Below are 18,324 nucleotides of genomic sequence, written 5' to 3'. Positions count from 1 at the left end.
GACTCTCAGACCATGAGAAACAAGATTCTCTGGTCCGATGAAACCAAGATTGAACTCTTTAGCATGAATGCCAAACCTCTGCACCATCCCTACGATGAAGCATGGTGGTGGCAGCATCATGGTATGGGGTGTCGTGTCTTTGGCTATGCCGGACTAAGTGATATGACATGCTATTCTATAAAATAATTTATCCTGTAATTAATATCACCTGATTGAGCTAATCATGTAAATGTAATTAACTAGAGAGTCGGGGCACCACGAAAGAACATTTATAGAGCTGTTATCTTCCGAATAAACTCTTAAAGACCTAGTAATATTTTACATCAATAGCAGTCAATATTAATCGTCACCTTAATTCAGTCTCATCTGAAAGTTGTAAATTCTTGGTTATCTTCACAAACCCTGACTAACAAATTGAATCAGCAATACAAAATTGGGTTTAATTATTTGTTTACTAAATACCTAACTAATCACACAGAATTACACATACACATAATTAATCATAACTTGATTACAAATTACATCATAAAGGAAAACATCCCGAGCGGGCAGAACAGATATGACAGCTTGTTACACAAAAGAAAAGGGGCTGGGTTTGAGTGAAAGAGCAGGAAGACTGAGGAACAAAGGGCGAAGCTGTGCTATCGTAAATACAGTATCTTATACATTCTAAATTACCGCCCATTTGGAAAAGGAAAATGCAATAAATATTTACTCTGAGCTGCGCTTCAGTAGGTTGGTGGTAGATGGAAGGCCGTGTTGCCAAACCGAGTCCTTTGAAGAATGTTACTGGTTGTCAATTGGATACGTTGTAGTAACGTCTGTGGGTGATAGACGGGATACTCTGTCTGTTCCTTCCTAACCCTTGTTTGCAGGTGCTGTTGCTAACTCAACAGCTAGGAGGTATCACTTCTGTAGTGAATAAGAGTTCAAAGTTCATACTATTCGCAACCAAAGCTCACGCTGATGTTGGCTTCGTTCTGTAGTTATTATCTGAACCATTCTGACATCGGACCGTCGTCTTCACATCCTCGGAACAGGAGGTTATATTGTCGCCAAGGCTTTATATAGGAAGGGAGAAAAGGGGTGTGTTTCATAGTTTACAACCTATGTCTCTTCACGTGGACGGCCCACTGAGTCTGGGCTAATTCACTCATGAAAACCCAATTCTCACATTTTAGAAGCTAAAGTCACATTTCATCCCATCACAAATAATTTCATATTCAAACATTTCAATTGAACAACAATTGCATGTGAATCCGATACCTCTGATGTGTAGACTTTCCACTGTGGAGTTTATGTCATCTTATCATTGATGAGAATGTCTCAGATGACAACCAAACTGACATCATACTCATTAAGTACCACTGCATATGTTAAATTGGATTACCAGAATATATTTCATTTCCCCTCACCTTCTGATGTTCCCAGAATCTCTATGTTAACCAAGGGGTTTGCAAATGTAACATCAGTGGGGTAGAGAGAGAGGAAAAAGGGGGGAAGAGGTATTTATGACTGTCATAAACCTACCCCCAGGCTAACGTCATGACAGGGGACTGGGAGACTAGTCAGGATCGAGGGAAAGATGAACGGCGCAAAGTACAGAGAGATCTTTGATGAAAACCTGCTCCAGAGTCCTCAGGACCTCATACTGGGGCGACGGTTCTCCTTCCAGCAGGACAACAACCCTAAGCACACACCCAAGACAACGCAGAAGTGGCTTTAGGAGAAGTCTCTGAATGTCCTTGAGTGGCTCAGCCAGAGCCCGGAATTTAACTTATTTGAATTATTGAATTAATTTAACTAAAATCCTGGTTTTGTTTTAGCATTTTGGGATATTGTGTGTAGATTGATGAGGGAATCAAATGATTTAATCAATTTCAGAATAAGGCTGTAAGGTAATACTTTCTGAATGAACTGTATCTATCTGCTATTTCTCCTGTCTATACATCCTCCTCCACGTCTTCTCTCTAGTACAAAGACTGATGTTCCTCTGATTCCCCTGTATTTCCACACCTCTGCTTTCCATCGGAGGGTCTCAGGGTGCTATGCAGAGCATGTAAAGGGCATCACGTCTGCTGGTGCAGGGAGAGGCGTTCGTCCAAACACTCCGACAAAAACAGTCATTACCCAGCAGCCCTCTCATTTCGGCGCTCCCAAATTGGTTTCATATGCCTCTGGGATGAGCCACTGATGACCGGGACCAGTTTGTGTACATCAGCCAGGGCCGAGTCTCTGTCTTTAAAGTGCAGAAAGGCCATACCGTTCCTTTGTTCGTGTGGGAAAGAGAGTCGAAAACAAACAGTGGATTAGAATGCATGTTAGGCCGGTGTAATTGCCTGCTCTGTAAACATGGCAGGTGCCAGAGCATCTCTAAAGGAAAGAATGTCTGTCCCAGTTATTTATTTAACTTTTATCTTGATTGGTTTTAACTGACTGGAATGCCTCAGGAAAAACACTTTTAGATCAGATTTCTTCTCTATTTCAAGCATTTCGACCAAGATGTGTTGGCGGTGTCTATTCTATATTGTAGACCCGTTTTTCAACTTAAAAGTAGATTAGGCTAAGCTTCTATTGTAGATATACAGGAACATCAAAATAGCTTTTAACCAAGACACTGTGTGTTCTATCCTGATGACAATGAGCTGTCTAGTGGGTGAGAGGTCTGCGTGAGCAGACCGACAGTGGAATATTTCAGTGTGTTGGCGTTGTACCGGTGGTGTGCTGTGCAGTGTCCAGGGCTGTGTCCCGAATGGCACCCTATTCCCTATACAGTGCACTACTTTTGACCAGAGCCCTAAAGGGAAAAGGGTGCTATTTGGGACGCGGCCCCCAGGACTGGGTTCTGTCCAGTCCACAGGATGTAGGAGGCGGAGAGAGACTAGAGAGACTAGTGCTAAAAGCTGTTTGTGGCTGACAGAACCAGAACTAACATAGCCCACCTTGCGGTTGGCAGAGTCAGGACAGTGTGTGTGTGTGTGTGTGTGTGTGTGTGTGTGTGTGTGTGTGTGTGTGTGTGTGTGTGTGTGTGTGTGTGTGTGTGTGTGTGTGTGTGTGTGTGTGTGTGCGTGCGTGTGTGTGTGGGATAAAGACAGGCTGCTAATGTTGTGTGCCAGTGTCTGAGACAGACAGAATAGGTAAAGGGGATAGGAAACAAATAGAGGGAGAGAGAGAAAGAGAGTGGGAAGAAAGAACAGAGAAAGAAGTGAGATAGAAGAGAGCGAGAAAGGTACTTTAGAGAGGGGGAGAAGGAGCGAGCAAAGCAACAAGAGAAAAGGTGAAAGGGATGCACAGACAGAAAGACAGACAGACTGAGGGAGTGAGAGTCGGCGTCTTGGCCAGGTTGGCGAGTGAGACAGAGACAGAGGGAGTAATACAGGAGTTGAACACTAACCAGATACCTGCTCGGGCCCATCTGGAGTGGAGGAGGACGATAGACGGAGAGAAGGAGAGGATTTGGGGTTGGGGTCTGGCCATCGGTCTGCTTGCCTCCCCTGGCGTTCACACGGAGGGGGGACTGTTTGTTTTAGTGGCTCAGTCCGCATGGCAACCACTTGTGAGTGGCTCCTGTGAAAGACTCCTCCGCTGGCTCAGCATGAAGGGGGAACATAGTCAACGAATAAACATGGCGAGACACTCTCCGTATGCCCCTCTGGACTCTTGTACCCCCAAACACCCCAGTCTTACCCCTAGTATGTATGCAGTCACCATAAGCTGTACCGGTGGACTGCCTTTTATCTCCAACCCTGACCTCTGACCTCTACACTCTCCATATGCCCCTCCTTTTGTACCCCAACACCCATCTCAATGACGCTCCATACTGTTCATCTCTGTCCCCCAATCCCCTACCATCCATTCTACCTTTCCACCTTCCTCTCTTTCCATCCATTTGTTCAGTAGCCACAGTAATTCCTCTCCACCCTTCTCATTGGTCTTCTATGACTCTCCGTTTCAGACATGGACGAGTGTGAGAATGAGTACAACGGAGGCTGTGTCCATGAGTGTATCAACATCCCGGGCAACTACAGGTGCACCTGCTACGACGGTTTCATGTTGGCCCACGACGGACACAACTGTCTGGGTGAGTGTGCAGTCCTCCTTAACCCCCTTTTAAACTCAAAATGCAACCTATCCAAGTCTGTCATTTATGTTTGTATGAGACTGTGCTATCTTCTGGATCTTTCCCTGTGTGTGTGTGTGTGTGTGTGTGTGTGTGTGTCTGTGTGTGTGTGTGTGTGTGTGTGGATATACTGTGCACTCTACCTGCTACGAGGTTTGTCTGTCTGGCTCTCAGCTCCCTTCGTTCTCCAGGGAGTGTCTCTGTCATCGTTTTGGAGGACATTTTATCCTCAGTTCGTTCTTTGGGTTTCGTTTTGGGAGGGCGCTCAGGGTTGAAGAGTTCTTCTCTTCCTCAGCTAGATATCTCCAACCGATATCTGTCTGGGGCATCTGCAATGTGCACTGACTAACAGATCCAGTTCATTTAGTCTCGACCTTCTCTTATTGACTTAGTGTCAGGCAGACAAATGTGTTTCTGCTCCTCCTGCAACATGCCGGTTCTGCTTGGATGTGCTTAGACACATTTCGTCTTTTCACTCCCCACCCTGCTGATTGACGCAAGCAAAATCAAAATCTGTCGTTTGGATGCCCTTGCCCGCAACCCAAACATATTTGGTGGGACATGTTTTGGCATTTGTAGGCCTTATGTCTGATTCTGGGAAGCCAGGGAGGGAGGGAGGAGGAGGGGGGAGAGGAACATGCCATTAGGTGTAGTCAGGAATGTCTGAGTTAGATTCTCCTGGGGATGTTTCAGGACTATGTCGTTACAGTGAGTCTCACGTGATTTACTTTAGGACCGCTGATTGGGTCTGACTGAGAGACGAGTCCTGGGTCGTGTTCAGTAGGCACGGAACAAAAAACTCTTGGAAACGGAACAAATAGGTCGTTATCAATAAAACCTAATGATAAGGTACAGAGCATTTCGATTTGCCTGACGGAGCGCAAGGAGACCCCCCCCCAGCTCCACTAAAAGCATTGACAACCGCGTGCCGTTTTCAAGGGACTGTTAAATAAATGTGAACTATTTGGTTGTAATATCAACCACACCTCTTGAAGACCGCAGTTAGATCATTTCTCATTATTCCATGCAGAACAATTGCGCACATTTAGCTCCATTGTCAGAGTTATACAGCAAGGAACTGCGCGCTTTTCATGATCGGTAAACATCAGTTGATCATGTATTTTCAGATACGTGAGGGTGGCCTCATGATATCTCTCGATATTGGCCACCATTCATTGGATATTTGAGGGATATCAAATGAAAGTGAACCATACCTGCCAGGTACGAGTGATTTAGGTTAATTTCCCATCCTTTGTGGCTCTACATGTCAAGAAGCAGAACAGCGCATTTGCCGTTGTACTGTGAGCTGATAATGTTTACTTTGCAAACAACCGGTAGAAATGTTGTACAGTTGGCATAAACATTGTGGTACATGATTGCTGCTGACAGACATGATAGGCTACAGTGATTGATGGACCAAGTCAAATTGGCTAACTAGCTAATAACAGATCACGTCAATATGGCCTGTTAACGAGCTAACCTTCAGGGGACAAACTAGATGGCTATATTTGCTCGTCGTCTAAGAGGTGACGACAGTAGTCAGACTGACAGCTTGACCAGGGCGAGGCCTTGCCGATGTTAAGTTCTTTCCAAAAGCCTCATCTCTGATGAAGCAAACTAAATGACACGTTCGCTAGCTAGCTAGCTACATGCCAAATGGGTATGCTACGGCCGCCCTCACGTATCTGAAAATACATGATCGGCACGTAGTTGTCAACGGTTTTAGCAGAGCTGGGGGTCTCCTTTCTCCCCCCCCCCAACAGCTAAATCGAACGCTCTGCACATAATTGTGACGTTTTATTGATAGCGACCTGTAGAATGTGTGTTCTTATTGGACAACTTCAGGCAATACTTCCACTATTTGTAAACCTTCCCTCCTGTGTAGGGCCGACTGGACATACACATGGATGGGATGTATTTGTACATGGTCCTCTCTGGTCTAGTCTGAGTTTGGCCTCACTGACTCTCATCTCGGACACAAACAGACCTCTGTCCTCCTTCAGTTTGCCCAGATGCTGATGAATCTTCAGTGATGACGAGCTTTTCTGTTCCCGCCCCAAGATCCCCTGCAACCCCCCCCCCCCCACCCAACGCCATAAACATAAACTACCTCGTTTTCAGCAGCAAGTCAGAGAGGACAGAGTTCACCAGAGAAGGGCACTCCCATTCCCCCTAACCCTAACCCACCTTCTGTTAGGACCAGGACAACACTGGAGTCTCCACAGCAATGGGATTGTAATTATTCCGAACTCTTAAACATGTCACTTTAATGTTACCCCTGTTGTTATTCTATTGACTTCCCAGAATTCAACTTGGCATGTCAAATGTTTATGTTACCGGTTGCAAATGGACAAAGGAAGGAAAAATGTCAGAGGGAAAATGAACAACTTAAGCTCCCCTCTTATTTAGGTTCAAGGATGAAATTCAATGCTTGAAATCTGCCCGTTTTTATGTTTAGCAAGGCGGGATTGAGACACGGGGGGAGTTGCGTGAAACCTGTTTGATAGCTAGCTAATGTTTTGGTGTTGTTTTTTCTAATTTGGGTGTGCCTGTCTGTCTGACTGTGTATGTGTTTTAAGTGCCTGCAGCTGTTGTGTTGTCGGTGGCTGGTGGCAGAGGACTTGTTGGATTGTGTGTGTTGTGGTGAACTAAAGAAAATTAACACGAGGGAGAGAGATTTACTGCATGTGTCTGTGGCCACTTGGAAGGAATCAATGGGCCACATGCCGGGTATGTGTCAGCAGACCTGGGTTCAACTACTATTCAAAATCTTTGAAATACTTTCAGCGTTTGTTCTCGTCTGCCTGGAGTGCCAGATGGATAAGGTTTGCACCTTGGCAACTATTCTATGGATTCCATTGCGCCGGGCAAGATCAATCAAGCACAGCGAATGTATTTGAAGTTAAATAATGTACTATTTGAACCCAGGTCTTTGTGTCGGAGTGGTTATAGAGGGTTCTCTAGTCGTCACACTGCCACTCCACAGCTGAGTGGAGGAAATTGGCCACATGTCTGTTAAAAAGTCATTAACCAGACTATGCTGATAAGACGTAGCTTTAATAAACAGACACTAATTAGCTGTGAATGGAGAGTTCAAAGGGAGGGATCGGAAAGCAGTCAAGAGAGAAATCAAACACTTATAATCAGACATTTCCCACTGGGCACACACGGGTTGAATCAATGTCTTTTCCAGGCCATTTCGACGTGGAATAGACGTTGAATTGACATCTGTGCCCAGTGGGTTATGACGACACTTAATCACTATCAAACATTAATGATGCAACTTAATCATGATCAGTCATTTAAATAATGAAAAATACAATGACAAGTGATTTAGTAGCTTTTATTTCATATTAATTTCTGATCTTGGTTCCATACCTAATTCTTTCTCTCTTTATCTCTCTCTCTTTCGCTCTCTCTCTCTCTCTCTCTCTCTCTCTCCTCCACCTCCTTCTCCTCTCTCTCTATATTCTCTTGGTTATCTTGGCGGTGGATGTGAATTGGAGGCTGTCCAAGCCATTCCCCCTGAGGCGATGGACTTGCTCTCTATTTGACATCTTTATTGCGGAATGTCTCAAATACAACACAGAATGATGATGGGGATGAGAACAGAGTCAGGACCGCCAAGGGCCAGCGCACACCGCTCAGAGTCCTCCGCTGCTTCCAGGAGCTTCCTCGCTTCCTCTCTCTCTCTATCCAACTGTTCTTTTCTTCCCTGTCTGTCTGTCTTCGTCCTCTCTTCTTCACCTCTTCTATCCTTTTCATCTCTCAATTTTCCCCTCCATCTGTCATTGGTTTCTCTTTCTCTTTTCTTTCTGTCTCTCATTCTGTCAGCGGTCAGTATAGTTCTCCTTGACAGAGCACCGAGGTGGAGAATCACTCAACATCAGTGGGAGCCATTAGGTGTGGCTCAGGGAATGGCATCACTTCTCCACAACTGGTTGCCCAATCCCAATTCTTTTAGTGAAGTGCATTCATTCAGGAAGATTCTATCAGCAGCTCTTCAGCGCTCTGCCTCCCGTCTCACTTTTTCTCTGAGATCATCTTGTTTTTATGCCGAGGCCTGCCTGGTTTGACACACAATGACAAGAGCTAAGGTCGCTGTCTCCTTAAAAATGTTATTTTGTGAAAACTTCACCCTCATCGGAGGTCATGACCTGGCTTTGTCATAGGCTCACAGCTTCCCAGCCAGTCCAGCACCCCCCTGCTCTGCCTGCGTTGCCATGTGTTGCCATGACGTGGTATGAGGCAGACAGCAGCTCGGTAACAAATGTCACAGGAGTATTAGAGGAGCAGATCAGAGCATCATCGCCACCAAGATATCTGATGGATGGATCTGGCACAGTCAGGTTGGAGGGGGAAACGTGGATGGGGTCATTGGGGTGGGCTCTGCGTGTGGCGATTTTGAGGGTACAGTTGTGGCCACTAAAAAGCTTGCTCTCTAGCAGTGATAGTTTGCCACAGAAACCTGTACTGCTGTCATTTGTGTGCCCACAACTGTATTTCAGTTGGGTAGAGGTACGGAGTGATACTCAGGGTAGTCTGAAGAGTTACAAAAGCTCACGCATAATTAGCGGTATGCGGGTACAAACTGCCTTGATATGGGCATTTGTATTTCATTTATTTTACTAGGCAAGTCAATTAAGAACAAATTCTTAACAGGGGTAGAACGACAGATTTTTACCTCATTCGGATGGGATTCGATCCAGCAACCTTTCGATTACCGGCACAATGCTCGAACCACTAGGCTACCTGCCACCCCGTATCAGGGTTTAAGGTAATTATATGTGTGTAGTTATATCATAGGGTTTTACCATTTGGCTGTATTTCATAGGCTGAGGGGTGGCGGTGTGGTAGAGGTGCTGTAGTGGGGTCCAGGATGTTTATTTGAGGTGTGATCACTGGTAGAGGTAGAGAGGCTCAGGGAGGTACTATTTGGGGTCTGGTGATCTATATTTGAGGCGTGCAGATATACAGTGTAAACTGTTTGAGTAATGAGCGTTGAGTTCCTGCGTATTGACTCATGGATATTTTAACATCACCACCTTTCGTGTTTACCCCTCATCACCAACTCTCTGAGATACAGGTGACTGCCAAAATAATGAAAACGCTTGAGTAAACGAGGGATACAAAGTATATTGGAAGCAGCTGCTTCCACACAGGTGTGGTTTCTGAGTTAATTAACATCCCATCATGCTTAATTTGGGTCATTTAAACATGCTGGGCAGGCCATTATTTTGGCTACCTGAGAGTGGCCACATAATGGTTTGAAGAGCATGAAAACGACACGCCACGGCCGTCTCAGTCACCAGATCTCAACCCATTTGAACACTGGATTTATGGAGCAGCGCCTGAGACAGCGTTTTCACCGCCGTCAACGAAACACCAAATGATAGAATTTCGTGAGGAAGAATGGCGCCGAATCTCTCCAACAGAGTTCCAGACACTTGTAGAATCTATGACAGGGTGCATTGAAGCAGTTCTGGCTCGTGGCGGCCCAACGCCCTATTAAGACACTTTATGTTGGCAGCATGGCAGTTACCTGTACACAAATAGTATCATGTGCGACACATAGGCATGATATAGGAACAACGATATAAGGATTATGCGTAGCTGACACACATCGTCAACCCACAGTTTGCCGTTACTTCCCAGTTCCTGTATCTCCGTGCGGCAGGTACTCTAAGGTGTGTGATGCCGTCTATCATCGACCAATCACAATCTGTCCACTTCAATGGTAGGACTCATCAGTAACAACATTAGAGTTTCTTATAAAGTCTCTCCCAGTCATAACAACCCTTTCAGTCAATGCCATGTGAATGTAAGGTTAGACTGGGAACAACGGCAGACAGTTTTTTTTGTTGTATGTTTTTTTTGTTTTGTTGCATTTTTACCCTTTTTTTCTCCCCAATTTCGTGGTGTCCAATTGTTGTAGTAGCTACTATCTTGTCTCATCGCTACAACTCCCGTACGGACTCGGGAGAGACGAAGGTTGAAAGTCATGCGTCCTCCGATACACAACCCAACCAGCCGCACTGCTTCTTAACACAACGCACATCCAACCCACGACAGAGCCTGGGCGCGAACCCAGAGTCTCTGATGGCATAGCTGGCGCTGCAGTACAGCGCCCTTAACCACTGCGCCACCCGGGAGGCCCTGCCGACAGTTAACACAGTCGCAGACAAAGCGCGTCTCTAGGGACCAGCCTCACACGTACGGCAGCATAGGTTGAAGTAGCTGGGATTGTGGGTTGGAGGTGCTGTAAATTAGTCTTGTCTATTCCGTGACTGACGAGTGAGAATATAGGGTCTGTCTGTCCGGTTACTGTAACCGCCTGCCTCCTGTGTTCTGACTCATTCATCGCTGCTGTAAACTAGATGTCAGGACAGAGCTCCGACAACGTTTCCCCCTGGGTTTGTACTCAGATGCGTTGCAAAGGCCCCTAAAGTGACTGTCATAAGGCGGCTGAACCAAGATACTCAATTGAAGCCAATTTGATGCGATTTGTTATATCTTGGGGGCTACTATCATAGACAGAAATGGTATTGGAAACAGTTTTGATTGTTAACACAGCCCTGTTACTTCCCAGTCCCTGTATCTCCGTGCTGCAGGTACTCTAAGGTGTGTGATGCCGTGTCCACAGCCTGGCTACTCGTCAGTGAGGCTGCTGTACAACCAGGTCCAGTGGTCTGGGTCAGGGGGTTGGACTGGGGATCAGGGATCACTGGTGGGATTCTTCATTGTTAGGGTGTACTGCTGTTCCACTACTCCGAAGGCCGTTAACCCCAGGAAATACCACCTGTTGTTTTTCTCCACACCAACTACTTCTAGTAGACTGACGGAATGATAGATGACCAGAAACCTCAAGACTTGCTGCTTTGAAATTAAGGGACAAGAGGGGGGGGGGGGGGGAGACAGGAGGGAAGATGAACGTGTAGTGAGAGAGAGATAGAGGGGAAGAGAGAGAGAGGAAGAGAGAGCAAGAGAGAGGGGAAGAGAGAGAGAGAACAGTCTGTCTTAACCGAACATGTGTAGGAAGTATGGTCCCATGTATGTTGTGTCAACAAGTTTAGGGCACTAAGATTTAAGATTGCATAATTGCACTGCACTCTGATTAAAGGTCAGTCCTGTTCAGTTCCTCCTCAACCTTTTTGATTTAGACTTGTATTTATTTTTGTTTTGGCCGTGGACACAGCTGGGACCAATATGTTGATCACTTGGTGCCTTGCTATGGACGTCTGTAGGGCTCAGACAAGTTTATTTTCTTTCTGACGCGTCCTTTTCAGTCTTACGCGCGGACTTAGCTCAAGAGTGCCTTGGCTTCACAGCGGGACAGACCCTGACTGCAGAATGTTGAAACTCTGACACGACAGCACGGACAGATTGGGGGAAGGAAAGGGGGGAGACGTGGAGAGAGGGAGGAGAAGAGGAGGAATAGAGTTAAGGGTTAGCCAACAGACTATTGCTAATATCTCTTTAGAGAGAGACTGGGTGAAACATGGAGGCCCAGGGAAGGGTCATCTCCACTCAAAGTCTATGGTTTGATTTATTTCTCCTTTTCACTCTTTCTCTTCTCTCCCATCTTCCCTCCTCTCCTGTCTACCTCTCCGCCCTTTATCTTTCTTACTCCTCTCACCTCCAGGATGCAAAGTTAATATTTTGGTCCTCTAGCCGCTGTGGTAGGTAGATAAAAAAAAATCTAGCAGCCAGTGAGATTTTTTTACCTGCCCAAATATTTTTTCTCCATAATTAGACAAATAAAATCACACAAAAAAAATGGATGAGCGTGTTTCTAATGTATTACTAGTAAGAAGTCATGGGGTATATTGCTTCATTTCATAACAATTTTTGGGACCTGCGAGACAGACATAGTTCAGCTGGCCCTTTAAGGGACAAGCCGTTACCTTGGTAACTTGGGCACTGGCTTGTCTGTGATGAAAAAAGTCTCAGACTGTGACCTAGCAGCAGACAATTGCAGCAAACTCAAACTAACATTGAAACACAACCTAGCATGTGAACAAAACAATGTAAATAGCCAAGAAACACGAGGTCAAAGTCACACTTTAGTAGTCGTTCTTGTCATTTCGACCAACTTCTACATGTGGGTTTTGGATTTTTTTTTAAATCCCACTGATGAAATATACATTCTTACCCAACAATGTCAAAATCTATCCGCATTTGACAGGTGGCGGGTGTTAATTTCCAACCCTGGTCACCTTCCTTCTTCTACCCTTCCCTCCTCTCCTCTTCTTTCCCCATCGGCCTTCTCTCTCTTTGTGTCAAGCACATCCTCATGGCGTCCAAATAAAAGTTTACACAAGCAAAACAAAGGCACTCTAGTTTAAACTTGCAGAGTGCCTTGCCAGTGTTTATGTTTAAATGTTGGCAAAGATCAATTAAATTTGGAGATGACAGTTCAACAGCTCTCTCTCTCTCTCTCTCTCTCTCTCTCTCTCTCTCTCTCTCTCTCTCTCCTCTCACACACACACACACTCTCTGTCTCTGTCTCTCTCTCTCTCTCTCTCTCTCTCTCTCTCTCTCTCTCTCTCACACACACTCTATCCCTCTCCCTCTGTCTCTGATCTCTCTCTTCTCTGTATCTTTGTATTATTCTAAAGTAAAAGTCTCTGTCATATTGATGTCATCTGTTTAGTTTTGTCTATAGGCAGTGGTGGAAAAAGTACCCAATTGTCATACTTGAGTAAAAGTAAAGATACCTTAATAGAAAATGACTCAAGTAAAAGTGAAAGTCACCCAGTAAAATACTACTTGAATAAAAATCGAAAAGTATCTGGTTTTAAATATACTTAAGTATCAAAAGTAAATGTAATTGCTAAAATATACTTAAGTATCAAAAGTACAAGTATAAATCATTTCACATTCCTTCACAAACCAGACGGCACTATTTTCATGTTTTTTAAATTTACTGATAGCCAACACTCAGACATAATTTACAAACAAAGCATTTGTTTTCAGTGAGTTCGCCTGGTCAGAGACAGTCGGGATGACCAGGGATGTTCTTTTGATTAATGTGTGAATTGGACCATTTTCCTGTCCTGCTAAGCATTCGAATTGTAACAAGTACTTTTGGGTGTCAAGGAAACTGTATGGAGTAAAAAATACATTGTTTTCTTTAGTAATGTAGTGAAGTAAAAGTAAAAGTAGTCAAAAATATAATTTGTATAGTACAGATACCTCAAAAAACCACCTAAGTGCATGGGAAGTATTTTTACTTAAGTACTTTACCCCACTGTCTAAATGGAGATGAGAAAGCACTGTCAACTTCAATCGGGGTCTTCTAAGAGATCAGCTCCAGATTGTAGTGCAGGCCTTTGCTCAAGAAGGCTGTGTATTTTGTCTCAGGACAGTGGTGAGGTTTGCCTGTATGGCTTAGTGTGAAGTGAATGGGACTGGGAGAGTAGTGAGGTGTGTCATGGGGTATTTTGTGTAGAGAAATGTATATTGGATGTTAGATGGTGGATTGTGTTGGCTTGTGGGAGGTGGATGCTGCAGAGGGCATCTGCTTGGTAGAGTTCTGAACAGATGCTGTTTCACCCTGCAGCCTCGCTGTGACATGTCTCTCTACAGTCCAGGCTTGAGAAAGCTGCTCAGCTAAACATGGTGTGTTATCCTAAGTCAGCCATTTGAGGTCCTCCCTCACGTATGAATCTAATCACTTTCGATGAAACAGACTCCCTCTTTATTTGTCATTTTCCCATCAGTCCCGCTGGTCCCTCTCTCCTAATCAGCTGGGACCAGAGGACGTGGGACTGTAGCTGGGCTGGGGGAGTTGAAGGGGTCTGGCTGAAGCCATTGAGCAGTTGAAACACTGGCACCTCTGGTTTTGTTCCATGTTTTAGAAGGCCCTCTGCTCTCCTGAGACACTCAGATACATTGGCAGGTGAATACAGCATTAGAGGGCAGAGGATGTTACCTTTATGTAACTGGGCAAGTCAGGTAAGAACACATCCTTATTTACAATGATGGCCTAGGAACAGTGGGTTAACTGCCTTGTTCAGGGGCAGAACAACAGATTTTTACCTTGTCAGTCCAACACTCTAACCACTAGGCTGCCTGCCGTGAGAGACCATCGAGGGAGAGATGGGGTAGGGAGGGAGGGAAGGGGAGACAAAGCTAGAGTTGAAGTCGGAGGTTTACATACACCTTAGTCAAGTACATTTAAACTCAGTTTTTCACAATTCCTGACATTTAATCCTAGTAAAAATTTCCTGTCTTAGGTCAGTTAGGATCACCACTTTATTTTAAGAATGTGAAATGTCAGAATAATAGTAGAGAGAATGATTTATTTCAGCTTTTATTTCTTTCATCACATTCCCAGTGGGTCAAAAGTTTGCATACACTCAATTAGTATTTGGTAGCACTGCCTTTAAATTGTTTAACTTGGGTCAAACGTTTCGGGTAGCCTTCCACAAGCTTCCCACAATAAGTTGGGTGAATTTTGTCCCATTCAGAGCTGGTGTAACTGAGTCATGTTTGTCGGCCTCCTTGCTCGAACACGCTTTTTCAGTTCTGCCCACTAGGATTGAGGTCAGGGCTTTGTGATGGCCACTCCAATACCTTGACTTTGTTGTCCTTAAGCCATTTGCCACAACTTTGGAAGTATGCTTGGGGTCATTGTCCATTTGGAAGACTCATTTGCGACCAAGCTTTAACTTCCTGACTGATGTCTTAAGATGTTGCTTCAATATATCCACATAATTTTCCTCCCTCATTAGACCATCTATTTTGTGATACCATCTATTTTGTGAAGTGCACCAGTCCCTCCTGCAGCAAGGCACCCCATAACATGATGCTGCCACCCCTGTGCTTCATGGATGGGATGGTGTTCTTCGGCTTGCAAGCCTCCCCCTTTTTCCTCCGAACATAACGATGGTCATTATGGCTATACAGTTACATTTTTGTTTCATCAGACCGGAGGACTTTTCTCCAAAAAGTATGATCTTTGTCCCCATGTGCAGTTGCAAACCATAGTCTGGCTTTTTATGGCGATTTTGGAGCAGTGGCTTCTTCCTTGCTGAGCGGCCTTTCAGGTTATGTCAATATAGGACTAGTTTTACTGTGGATATAGATACTTTTGTATCTGTTTCCTCCAGCATCTTCACAAGATCCTTTGCTGTTGTTCTGGGATTGATTTGCACTTATCGCAAGTACATTCATCTCTAGGAGACAGAACGTGTCTCCTTCCTGAGCGGTACGACGTTTGCGTGGTCCCATGGTATTTATACTTGCATACTATTGTTTGTACAGATGAACGTGGTACCTTCAGGCATTTGGAAATTGCTCCCAAGCATGAACCAAACTTGTAGAGGTCTACTATTTTCTTCTGAGTTCTTGGCTGATTTCTTTTGATTTTCCCATAATGTCAAACAAAGAGGCACTGAGTTTGAAGGTAGGCCTTGAAATACATCCACATGTACATCTCTAATTAACTCAAATGATGTCAATGAGTCAATCAGAAGCTTTAAAAGGCACAGTCAACTTAGTGTATGTAAACTTCTGACCCACTGGAATTGTGATACAGTGAATTATAAGTGAAATAATCTGTCTGTAAACAATTGTTGGGAAAATGACTTGTGTCATACACAACGTAGATGTCCTAACTGAACTTGCCAAAACTATAGTTTGTTAACAAGACATTTGTGGAGTGGTTGAAAAATGAGTTTTAATGACTTAAACTGTATATGTACAGTACCTAACAATAAAACACTATATTTAAAGGTTTATTAGGCACCTAAACAATATATACAGTAGGCCTATATTTTTGTCAGACAGGCACAAAGGCATGCAGACAGATCAAATGTAAATGGAGTTCACTGCTTTACACTGAAACATGTGTGCATAGATAAAACACACACCACACAAGACCCTTCTCCTCATCTCTCCTCCCCTCTCCCTCCCCTCCTCTCCCCTCTCTGACAGTAAGCACTTGCCTCTCCCCACTCACGGTTAACAAGGCCTGAAGGCCTCTGTCCTCTCCACTGGGACTTAACAAGCCGACTGCCTAAATGCTCTGACGGGAGAGACTGTCACTCAAATAAAAGCAGACCTTAACCCCCACGGAGATATGTCCGGAACTCAGACAGGGGTCCCAGACAGAGAGAAGGAGAGACAGAGGGAGAAAAATGAATAGGAGTCAATAAAGTCCTCTACCCCAGGAAGAGGTAGAGAGGATGTGGTGGCTTTCTATTTCAGGCGGTGTGACACAGAATCACAGTTCTGGTCTGGGTGTATTAAGGTCTGGTCTGGGTGTATTACAGTCTAGTCTGGTCTGGGTGTATTAAGGTCTGGACTGGGTGTATTAAGGTCTGGTCTGGGTGTATTACGGTCTTGTCTGGGTGTATTACGGTCTGATCTGGGTGTATTAAGGTCTGGTCCGGGTGTATTAAGGTCTGGTCTGGGTGTATTACGGTCTGGTCTGGGTGTATTGAGGTCTGGTCTGGGTGTATTACGGTCTGGTCAGGGTGTATTACGGTCTGGTCTGGGTGTATTAAGGTCTGGTCTGGGTGTATTATGTCTGGTCTAGTCTGGTCTGGGTGTAGTCTGGTCTGGGTTAAGGTCTGGTCTGGGTGTCTTAAGGTCTGGTCTGGTCTGGTCAGGGTGTATTACGGTCTGGTCTGGGTGTATTAAGGTCTGGTCTGGGTGTATTAATGTCTGGTCCGGGTGTATTAAGGTCTGGTCTGGGTGTATTACGGTCTAGTCTGGTCTGGGTGTATTAAGGTCTGGTCTGGGTGTCTTAAGGTCTGGTCTGGTCTGGTCTGGGTCTATTAAGTTCTGGTCTGGGTGTATTAAGGTCTGGTCTGGGTGTATTACGGTCTGGTCTGGGTGTATTACGGTCTGGTCTGGGTGTATTAAGGTCTGGTCTGGGTGTATTAATGTCTGGTCCGGGTGTATTATGGTCTGGTCTGGGTGTATTAAGGTCTGGTCTGGGTGTATTAAGGTCTGGTCTGGGTGTATTAAGGTCTGGTCCGGGTGTATTGAGGTCTGGACTGGGTGTATTAAGGTCTGGTCTGGGTGTATCGAGGTCTGGTCTGGGTGTATTAAGGTCTGGTCTGGGTGTATTAATGTCTGGTCCGGGTGTATTAAGGTCTGGTCTGGGTGTATTACGGTCTGGTCTGGGTGTATTAAGGTCTGGTCTGGGTGTATTAAGGTCTGGTCGGGGTGTATTAAGGTCTGGTCTGGGTGTATCAAGGTCTGGTCCGGGTGTATTGAGGTCTGGACTGGGTGTATTAAGGTCTGGTCTGGGTGTATCGAGGTCTGGTCTGGGTGTATTAAGGTCTGGTCTGGGTGTATTAAGGTCTGGTCGGGGTGTATTAAGGTCTGGTCTGGGTGTATTACGGTCTGGTCTGGGTGTATTACGGTCTGGTCTGGGTGTATTACGGTCTGGTCTGGATGTATTAAGGGCTGGTCTGGGTGTATTAATGTCTGGTCGGTGTGTATTAAGGGCTGCTCTGGGTGTATTAAGCCTGGACTGACCTGGCTGTCAGCAGACTCAGTCCTTAAGTTAGGAGCACCAGGTCCAGTGCCCCTCCATTGTGAGTTCTACAGTGGTCCAGCATTGATAATCGTACAGCCCTTTACAGCCTGGTATGAAGACCATCCTACATGCCACTCAGAGCTGTAAAGCTCTGTGACTTTCTCAGTGCCATCAAAATATACACAACCTCTAACCTTTGTCTCCACAGATAAACAGACAGGCCGTGGTACACACAGACAGCAAGCTCTCTTGATTTCCTTGACAAACAGGCCCTGATCACCCCTGAACACCCATGATTTGGGGCAGGAGTTTTACATAACCCCGTGACCTGACAAGGATAGGAGTTTTATATTTTATTTATTTTTTATTTTTATTTCACCTTTATTTAACCAGGTAGGCAAGTTGAGAACAAGTTCTCATTTACAATTGCGACCTGGCCAGGATAAAGCAAAGCAGTTCGACACATACAACGACACAGAGTTACACATGGAGTAAAACAAACATACAGTCAATAATACAGTATAAACAAGTCTATATACGATGTGAGCAAATGAGGTGTGATAAGGGAGGTAAAGGCAAAAAAAGGCCATGGTGGCAAAGTAAATACAATATAGCAAGTAAAACACTGGAATGGTAGATTTGCAATGGAAGAAATTAGCAAAGTAGAAATAAAAATAATGGGGTGCAAAGGAGCAAAATAAATTAATTC

At 44.9% G+C, this 18,324-nt stretch overlaps 1 protein-coding gene across 9 annotated transcripts in view; it reads left to right on the top strand.

Moving 5' to 3' along the window:
* Positions 1-18,324, top strand: part of LOC135515949 (signal peptide, CUB and EGF-like domain-containing protein 1) — a 135,137-nt gene that overhangs the window by 11,433 nt on the left and 105,380 nt on the right. For all 9 annotated transcript variants that reach the window (XR_010451878.1, XM_064939838.1, XM_064939840.1 and 6 more), the window contains one exon: positions 3,956-4,081. Coding sequence is in view for 8 of the 9 variants with exons in the window: in XM_064939838.1 (XP_064795910.1) it covers positions 3,956-4,081 (126 nt within the window). In the remaining variant the exon portion in view is untranslated. The remainder of the gene's footprint in view (positions 1-3,955; positions 4,082-18,324) is intronic.

The sequence above is a fragment of the Oncorhynchus masou genome, chromosome 27 (assembly GCF_036934945.1).
Source record: "Oncorhynchus masou masou isolate Uvic2021 chromosome 27, UVic_Omas_1.1, whole genome shotgun sequence".
Taxonomy (NCBI): Eukaryota; Metazoa; Chordata; class Actinopteri; order Salmoniformes; family Salmonidae; genus Oncorhynchus; species Oncorhynchus masou.
Note: the sequence above shows the minus strand (reverse complement) of the source record. Positions and strands in the feature narration are given on the sequence as shown.